Below are 10271 nucleotides of genomic sequence, written 5' to 3' on the forward strand. Positions count from 1 at the left end.
TCCAGCTGGCAAGGAACTGGAAACTTATATAAGTGAGTCTGACAGTAGACATAACATTAATTTCATACAGTACATGCTATACAGTATTTCCCTTTCTCATACAACGATCTCCTGACCCTAAGTACATGAAAATGCACAATGCACCATTAACTTCCTGACTTTGTTCCTCAGTAGTGATACTTCTGGTTTTGCTTTTTACATAACTTCACATTAGTGCTTGAATTTTACATTTTCTTTCATATAGTTTTCAGTTTTGTTTTTTCTACTTCACAACATTTCGGGTGAGCCTTTTCTGTTGTTATGCTACAGGAGTTCAGTGATCTACAAGAGTATTAAAATATTTACAAAATTAAGACCTTATATTCTTTTTATCTTTATCACGGAAAAGGATGGGAAAAAAGTTTTAAAAATATATTTTAGTCAAATATTTTGCCCAAAACAGATAAAATATGCATGACACTGGCTCCTCCTGCTGGTTGAAGGAAATTTTTCTTATCTGGTAAAAGAAAAACGGTGTCTTCAACCTGTGGCATTTTTAATAAAAGATAGAGATAGATAATACTTTGTTGATCCCGTAGGGAAATTGATGAAAAGGGATAAAACTGCATAATAACAGATGTTTTTTTTCTTCCAAAAAAAAAACAGAATACAAATTAGACTTCATTTTTTATTACACTGTTTTGTAACAGACTTGTGAAAACAATCATCACCCTTCAGTGTCATAAGACTAATCTAAACTTAAAATCATACAGTAAAACCACATTCAACAATATCTGAAAGTAAAAGATATAAATGCTGTTAAGATTCTTGCAATGAACTGCTCTAGTATCAAGTGTGCTCTGCCACTGGCATTTTTTAGTTTCATCCCCTTTATCGAATAAATGCCATTGAGAAATTGAAACCTCTATTATCGCTATTAAAACCTCAGAAATTGCTGCAACATTAGGTAGCAAACAATAAATCTGAAAAGTAAATAATAGGCATGATTATGGCAGCATAACAGAGGAGAACATTTTGAATTATTTTGTTTTTGTGTTTTAACATTCCCCGAAGACAACAATGATGGCTGCATCACAGACAACAAAAGGATCCTCAGAAAGATGCTACCTGAAAACTGAACAAAAGGCCCTGTAAAATGTTTACTGGGGTGTTCAAACTGAGGGAAACATACAGTAAATGCCAAATTCTTTCATGGAGAAAGGAAAGTCAACAAAAGGTAAAAAGTTAAGATAAACAGTTTTGAAAATACTATTTTGTCTACCCTGAACAGAAGCATTCAAGCAATTAACATAAGTATATCTAGTACAAACACATCGGGAACAAACTGCACAAACAGAAATCTTTTAAGAACTTTTTCAATGTAGCAAAAAAAAAAACTACTATAATAAATATAAACTTAATAAATATCTTAAACCAATAACTACAATGAAAAAGTAGTAACACAAAAAGGGGTTCATTAATATGAATTTATAAACATTACAATATCACAGTAGATCAACACATTGTTCTGCATTATTACTGTATACCAACAGCTACACATTAAGAGTTACCTTTCGGTTTCTGATGAAATAGAATCATAAAACAGAATTCAAGAACTTTTGAGCAGCTTTTTTATACAGTATTCGGAGAATAAACTATTTACACATTCATCTAAAAATATATTTTACTCATATAAATAAACATACAGTATATAAACAAACTGTAAACAGTACTTCATTGACAGCCAAAGAGTAGGTTTCACTTTTTGGTGTGCATTATTTTTTAAATAATAAAAACTTATTTAATTATCTTTATGTAAGATATTAAGATGAAAACTAGGACAGCAGTGGCACATAAGTCAAACTTATAATAACTTATTAAAACAAGGGCTTAACAATAATAATGATTATACATCTGTGCATTTCTGAATAATTTTAGCTCTTTTAAATTTCTGAAAACAAAAAGTTAGAAAACTCCTTTTGTGTGTTTCATTTTGCCAAATAACATTTTACTTTATTCTGACCCCTACTATTATGCAACAATAAAAACTTAAAGCCCCAAATCCCATGTGATAAATATCGGTGATTTATGTACTCTTAAAAAGCTATAATTTGTGTTTTTATAAAGTGACAGGCCACTAACACAACAGCAATAAAACACCTAAACATACATATACTGACTTAAGAAAAAAACTAAGAATGACAAATAAATAGAAAAATAAATCACATCTGTCTACCTTGAAATAAATCAATCTACACCCTCATACTGATTCACTTACAATTTATTTAAGGACCTTCTATTCATAGGGCAAACTCCTCTGCTTAATAGCATATATCAGTCTAAAACATCACCACCAAAAATAATGTTTCAGTGTATTATGAGTTAATTTAACATTCAAGCAAAACTTTACAAAGTATTTCCTTACTACTGCATGTCCCCTCTAAAATTTAATTAACAGTTTTGAGAGGACAGCCTTGCGTGACATTTGTTTGGAAATTGAATATAGGAGCAAAAGAAGAAGTCAGAAAACCAGAAACAGTAGAATTCAAATTAAGAGCATTGCACATTTAATTTCACACCTGGCAACCATGGACAAGACCACTACACAAACCACAGACAAAACCACTTCTTCAGAATGTTCTTCATTGCGTGCCTGTTGTTTTGGCCTTCCCCTGGTCCTCTACTTTTTTGATTGCTGCCTGAATCTTCACCTGATCTCCCAGGAGCTGGTGGGGTTTTGTAGGATGCAGGTTTTCATCTAACTCCAGCAAAACTGGGACTCCAGTGGGTAATGTGACGTTGGCAATCTCACTGTCAGAGATCCCTGTGGAAAATGAAATATTTTACTAAAAAATGTAGTTCTATATTAATTTCTATAAAAATCTTACTTAATACAGATTGAGTTTCTTATTAGCTTTCAAAATATTACATTGTAAAACCTCTTCAAAAGATTCAAAAGACTACCTAAAGGCAAAAAAAAGTTCTATGCATATAATGACATTTATCAGATATATCAGATATCCACCCTATGAACTACTGACATGCTCAATCCTTCTGTAGAAACCTTAAAAAAACATAATTAATTTCTAGGTGCGAGGTGGATGTTGGTCTCAGATTTACAGTATATGAGATTTACTGCCATATTTTCAGTCTAAATGTGTTGTACAAGCACACACAGTAATTAGTTTTATGCATTTGAATTAATACATTATACTGTTATAATATCACTTATTAAAAGTAAATTAATATCATGTCAAATCATCATTTCCCATTTGGTGAATAGAGAAGTCTGACAAACCATAACATGTAAAGCACAACAGATCTGCAGTGCTGGTGCATCTAGTTCTAAAAGGTCAAAGTGTATCGTGTTACAGTTGCCCTACTGTAACACAAACTGACTGCCCTTTTTGTCAGGGTTGTGGATGCCACTTTAAGGTCCATTTTATATCAAGCCCAGTACATTCACATTCTATTTTGTAAAATATACTTGAGGTCAACTTGATAGTACATAAAAATCAATTTAATAGAAAGGCTGAACAAAGTTTTCACAAAAAAATCTAACTGTAGCACTGTATATCAGGTGGGTAGCTGCGTCAGCATGCATAGGCTGCAAAGGAACAAGTAAAGGTTTATTCTATGCTGAAAAGAGCAGAAAGAAAAAACAACGTTTCGGCCGTGAACCTGAAGAAGGCTGCACGGAGGAAAATGTTGCATTTTCTTTCTTCTCTTTTCAGCATGGAAAAAACCTATTACTTGTTCCTTAACTGTAGTATACTGTAGTTAAATGTATATAAGAGTTGAGGTCTACAATCAATATAATATGCACTGTTTACATAAGGTGATAAACAGTGATCATTACCAAATATACTACATTTAAATCTTGCACAGATGAATAAATACCATCACAGTATGATTTTGTAAAACCATACCTTAAGAAAGCAAATTGTTTACGACAGAGTGACAACAGCTACTTAGGAAAGAGCAAGTACTTAAGACAATACTGAAACTTGACTGATGAGATAGTATAGCCTACTTTTATTCTCTGTCCCACATTTTGTTGAGGCCAGTGATTGATGTCATTGCATACATAAGGAAGCAAATGACACACCATGGCTCCTAAATATGAAGTGTGCACATATATTAGTATGCTCAAAAATGACAGCAGAGAACAGCAAATCAATTGTTGATGAAAATTAGACTTTGAAGACAGATTGATGCAAGCACAGGTGGACTGCATACAGTCCTGCCATAATATTTAAACCAAGCACCTGCACCTGCCCAGATGTAGTGCTAGGTGGAGTGTAAAAAAAACAGGAGAGAAGTCACTGAAAAACTGTTTTTTTTGTCATCTGGAAGTTGCTGCTAATGTGTCTAGCAGTTATACAGTAACAAAGAAATTGGTTTGTCTGTCTCACAAAAAAATGACTGTACATATTCTTTACAGGCAAAAGTACTGTACAATGGAAAGCTTCACTACAGAAAAGCATCTGAACAACTTGTGGATAGTATTCCCTACAAGTGGAGCAAACTGAAAATCTTCAAATTACTGGATTTCGTTTTTACTATCAATAATGGATAAAACTATAGATCTTTGATTTTAATCGAATTGTTATTTTTCTATTCCAACTGTTCACATAAACACAAAGGAGCAAAATCTCCCAATGCACACAAACAGTACCTTCAAGGTGCTTCAGAAGAGCCCTGCAGCTGTTTCCATGGGCTGAGATTAAAACATTCTGGCCCTTCTTGACATCTGGTGCAATGACATCATTCCAGTAGGGCAAGAGTCTTTCCAGAACTTCTTTCAGACTCTCTGTGCGAGGCAGCTCCTCCTTGGGGACATCACAGGTACTGTATCTACGGTCATTATAGATTTCAAAGAAGTAGGGGTGGGATTCATCGATGGGAGGCGGCATGACCCCATAGCTTCTCCTCCATATTTTCACCTGCTCTTCTCCATGGTTCAAGGCCATTTCAGCTCTGTTCAACCCAATCAGTGCCCCATAGTGTCGCTCGTTAAGTCGCCAGGACTTGTGAACAGGGACCCATTCCTGTCCCATTGCTTCCATGAGTAGCCAGGCAGTCTGGATGGAGCGGCTCAGTATGGAAGTGAATATCAGGTCAAACTCAAACCCTAGCTCTTTCAGAAGCCTTCCGCAGTCCTGAGCCTCCTTGATTCCCTCTGGGCTCAGCTTCTGGTCTACCCAACTGCAAAACCGGTTCTCCTTGTTCCAGGCACCCTCCCCATGCCTCAACAGAACCAGCCTGTACTTTGACATTGTGGCACACAATGACACTAAAGCCTGAACCGCTGGAGACTGTTTCTTTGTTCGCACACTGCTTACAAAACAAATACAAAAACGTTAAAGCATGAATCTCTCTCAGCTAAGCAGTAAACATTTAATTATTTAAATTACATAGAACATAGGTTCTATACAGTCTGTATGTAATGAAATTTAATTTATGCTCAATGAAAAAAAAATAAAACGAAATCAATAATACAATATGAAGTAACTAACCACAGCTGGGACAGGTTTTGCAGCTAAAGTCGAAACGAAAGGTGCACAAGTACAGCACTTTAATTTCAAGTGCTTAGCATTAATATCCTGCAGAATCTTGGTATTAAAATAATTTCAGTTACTTTAAATAATACTACAGTAGTAGTAAGTAGTAATCATGCCGGCAAAATCCAGATTTCTCTGTGCACAAAGTCATACACTGCTGACATTTATCGATGAAACGGATGAAATTTAACACCTTATTTATAGATAGCGCAGCAGCTTGACATTGCCCACCTCGCTTAAATCCAAATGAGTTAAACAGTGGGTATATTTTGTGACATTTAAAGACTGCATTCAGTTTAAATTAAATTAGAAAATATCTAATTTTACTTTCGAAACAACAGCCTTTTCTTAAAAAAAATATAGCTCTGGATGATCTTTTTTGTAGATCAGCAAACTGATCTATGATACAGTCGCTGGCCTTTCCATTAAAGTCTGTTGAGGCGCGGTGCCAGTAAAATATACAAATAATAAGAAGAAAGGGACACACCCAAAATAACCTGCTATAGTTTAAAATTCTGTTATCGGAATAATTGCAATTCCAGTTCTGAAACGCAGTGACTTACCGAGGTGAATTTCTTTCTGTAATATATTTTTGTTTCGTTATAGCCGATAGCCCGCATCACATCAACAGCCTTCCCATCGTAGTCATTGACCCTGCAGTTATCCAATCCGGAGCTAGAGGCTCACCCTTTCGGGGGCGGGCCTTGGCTATAGTTGTAATGTACTGTGGTGTGTTGCACAGTCAGCAGCTTGCATCAGAATACCAGTAATGGGAAGTAGGGATTTAAAAGCAGAAGCAGATAGAGGGCGTTCTGAATACATCAATTGCGTATAGCCTTAGGAGGCATTTTAAATAAAGCATTATTAGTCTAATAGTAATAGCAAAGGCAATGTGCTCCTAGTTTGTTGATCTAGTGAATTCTTCATCATCCTGGATTAATGTGCTCCTAGTTTGTTGATCTAGTGAGTTCTTTATCATCCTGAATTCTGTTTGCGTTATCATTAATAAATTGTATTTATGTGAATTGAAATGTCATTTAGCTTATGACTTTAAGATAAACACAGTATGTTCATGATATGAGAAAATAAGTATTAAAATAACATTCAAATTGTATTAGTCTATTCATACGCATACAGTGCAAACGTCTCTTTTGTGCAGTGTTTTCATCTCAAGTGAAGAGATTTGTTTCTATATATGGGATGACTAGAAACTCATCTGTTTAGAAAGAGTTTTCATTTATACTCTTGGACGGTGAATATCGAATACAATATTAAGAAAATAAAAATGTTCATTTTTGCCGACTAAGAATTTTATTAAGTTATTTAAAATGTAAATCAAGTGTGGGTACCTTTAATCCTTAACGCAAACAGGGTCCTTAGGTTTTCTTTCCACTTTAATTAATGTTATTAATAAGTATCATTTGCTATTTTAAAAGCACTAGCAAAACTATTAGGACTCTTCGATAACTACGATCTTCGAGTGTCGTCCTCAGCGAATAGACGACTCAAATCCCTCCTAAGCAACGCCATCTGTAGTTCGAGATAATTACTGCACCTAAAACAGGCGATATTTATAACACTGGAAGGAGCAATATACTGTATACGATGGTTTGACTTTAGACTCCGTGTCTATTGGAACAATTAAAGTGACAAAAGCGCTGAGCACATTTAGATGGATTTGGATCACCGTTTTTATTAAGTGTCTGAAATACGAGACAATTAACATAATTCAGTTTCCTGCCTAGTCTTTAAACCTAGATGCAGAACGTCTACAAGAATTACAAAGACTGCATTATTTTTGTAGATCATTGTAACTTACTTAGAATTAAATATCTCTTGTACTTTAGGAAAAAGTGCATAAATAACATTAATATTTATTAATAGTGCATTAATATCAATATTATTTTTATTGGAGTGGAAGTAGGTATGGGTTGGGTAGCTAAGTGTCAGAAATGCTAGCAATCCATGTAGTTCTCAGGAAAGTTGCCTTATTCTGAAGGTTTGGGACAATAGTTATTATTTTGCCGTATTTACTCTGCTGTTTATGCCAAGACAGATGATAAAAGGAAGAGTTCTAATAATTAACTCAGGTTAAACTACTTTAAGTCACTGTTAAATCATTAAAACTATGATCAAAATCATTAAATATATGAATACTGTCTATTGATTGAAATTTTATTATGCTCTGATTTGTAACAATATAATAAAGGTTTCGTGTACAGCTAAGATTTACAATTTAAGGCTAGGAATCTTTACATCTCCTGGATGTTCTTCATGTGCACAAGGTCCCACATTAAGAAGTAGCCTAGCTTTTACAAATCTCAAGATACAATTTGAAAGCAATTTGAAGGTGGTTACAACTCCTAAGGCCTTTTAACAATTATATATGGTCATCTGGAGAATAACTAGAGACACTTCTCTTTGTTTTAAATTGAGATTTCTTAAATTACTTTTTTTGCAATCTGAAGCAGAAAGGAGCAAACAAAATAGCCAGGTAACAGAATCACAATAATTTCCTGGATATACAGTACATTTCTGCATACATATTGTCACAGGGGTATTTGTTTTTTCAGCAAAGAAGACTTTTCTTCTGTGTGTCAACACTCCGAAATTAACAGTTGCACCTGAAAAAGAAATTATATTAATATGATTAATGTTCTTGATAACCATTCTAAAACAAAGTGTTACTTGAAAGAGAACTACAGTATACATAATAAGAAGGAAATTGTACTGTACATTTAAACTATGCATGCTGAAAAGTATATGTATTCAAAATATTGAATGCAAGGCATCAGAGTAAAAAACACTAAAATAAGATTTTTATTATCTGCTATTGGTTATAATTTCTATTCATTTTATAGTATTGTGACAATAGGGTAAGTGGAGGTAATGTGCTAACCTATTCAACTTGACCAACATCAGTGTACTGTTATAATATCTCTAAGATAAACAGAAGTTGTCAGAAGTGAATCAGAAGATTTATTGTTATAAGAATAGGGAGGAGACAAAGACAATAATTAAGCAAAAGCCTTCCTTAAAACAAAGGTTTTTAGTCTATATTTAAATGCCCTCAGGGTAGGTGACTCTCTGATATCTGTGGGATATTCCAGATTTTTGGAACACACCAAGAGAAGGCTCTGTCACCCATAGAATGTAATCAAACCTGGGGGACATATAGAACGAAAACCAGTCTCAGACAAGTGAATGTTACAAGGTGGGGAGTAGGCAGGTGCCAGTGAAATTCAAGCACAGTGCTGCCCTCAGACGGGGTTAGTGTATTGTCTTTACATGGGAGGTTCCAAGAAGCATGGCCACAGTCTTGTTGCAGTTTCAGTGAAGTAAATATTGAGTTATCCAGAATATATTTTATCCGGATTACAGTATATGAAATATACAATTAGCGAATGTGGAGACAGTTACTTCAGTGTCTGGTTTAGGATGCACATAGATTTGAGTATCATCAGCATAGAAGTGATCATTTAGACCACGTGTTTTTAATATCTGCTGAACAGCTGGGGTTCCAGTATCAAGCCTTGGGGAACATTAGGTTTAACAAAGCCAACTTCAGAACTAAAACCCCAAGAGAAACAAAGTGTCAGCAATCAGTAAGATAAGAGTTGAACCATTTTAGAGAAATGTCAGAAACTCTAAACACAGACTAAAGACAGGAGAGTATTGGATATTGTCAATCTGGGTTCTAAAAAAAACTCTTTAAAGGGCTTTGCAGAGTTGGGATGAGGCAAGTAGTGTAGTAGGACAATTAGACTTTAGTGATGGTGGAGAACAGGTATCTAAAATTGTTTTTGTGTTTCTCAATCGTATGGGAGAACTATCTGGAACTAGCACACTCCACTGCAACCTTGTATTAAGTCAAGTACATATTCCAAGACTGAAGTGTACGTTCACACAGGAGACTGCCTTCATTCAACACAACTGGCCTGTATGCCATGGGGCATAGCAAGTATAGGAGATGTATTGAGTTTTTTGAAGGACCTAAGGTATCAAGAGTAGTTAATGAGAGCTATTAAAGGTTGGCACCTTGTCATCCAGGGTATTCGATGTAGGAAAGCAAGACAATGAATAGATTCAGCAAACCTACAGTAGTCAACTGATCGCCAGTTGCGAAAACATATGGAACATAAAGTTGAAGAGTATGAGACAAGGAATTCTACATCAAAGAGAACAGCCAAGACCTACAGTAGTTCAGAGTGTGACCTTTTTTCTTAAGTTGGATTGAAAACAAGCTGTGAGACTAAAGCATTCCAACAAAGCTAGACAATCCTTAACTAAACTGGAATACTGTGAATCAATGTGGATATTAAAATCACCCATAATAAGCATCTTATTAAATTGGAAACATAGCAGAGATAGTAAATCAGCAAACTTCAGAAAACTCACTTTAAAAAGCATCATTATGGTTGGGGGGCCTGTAAACTGTAAGTGATTATAGACTGAGGAACAGAGACATTTAAAACAAGGCACTCAGAAGTAGAGTAATGAAAATAATAAATAACAATCAGACCCCCACCTCAGCCAGAGAGGAGAGATTGTTCAAAAAAACTTTACCCTTGAGGAATAATCTGGTTAAACAATAAATCCAATATCCCCAATTTATATTGTTTAATATATTCCTAGATACCAGGTGTTACATGAATATAAATTACACATAGGTGTGTGGAATATTGTAAAATTTCCTATTTTGCTTTGTGTTGGCATACCTTGTATCAT

General features: G+C 34.7%; 1 protein-coding gene across 2 annotated transcripts; it reads right to left on the reverse strand.

Annotated features, from left to right (window-relative positions):
- Nucleotides 1-653: 653 nt before the first annotated feature.
- On the reverse strand, nucleotides 654-6200 carry bpgm (2,3-bisphosphoglycerate mutase). 2 transcript variants are annotated; one of them, XM_088924228.1, is made up of 3 exons: nucleotides 6107-6200; nucleotides 4658-5319; nucleotides 654-2803 (listed from the first exon to the last, which is right to left on the reverse strand). In XM_088924228.1, the coding sequence occupies exons 2-3, from the start codon at nucleotides 5256-5258 to the stop codon at nucleotides 2622-2624; spliced, it is 783 nt and encodes a 260-aa protein (XP_088780354.1). In that variant the 5' UTR covers nucleotides 5259-5319; nucleotides 6107-6200; the 3' UTR covers nucleotides 654-2621. The 2 variants fall into 2 exon arrangements, with proteins under 2 accessions (XP_088780354.1, XP_088780352.1); XM_088924226.1 differs by having other exon boundaries at nucleotides 4658-5316; nucleotides 6107-6199.
- Nucleotides 6201-10271: the final 4071 nt, after the last annotated feature.

The sequence above is a fragment of the Atractosteus spatula genome, chromosome 8 (genome assembly GCF_055471065.1).
Source record: "Atractosteus spatula isolate fAtrSpa1 chromosome 8, fAtrSpa1.hap1, whole genome shotgun sequence".
Taxonomy (NCBI): Eukaryota; Metazoa; Chordata; class Actinopteri; order Semionotiformes; family Lepisosteidae; genus Atractosteus; species Atractosteus spatula.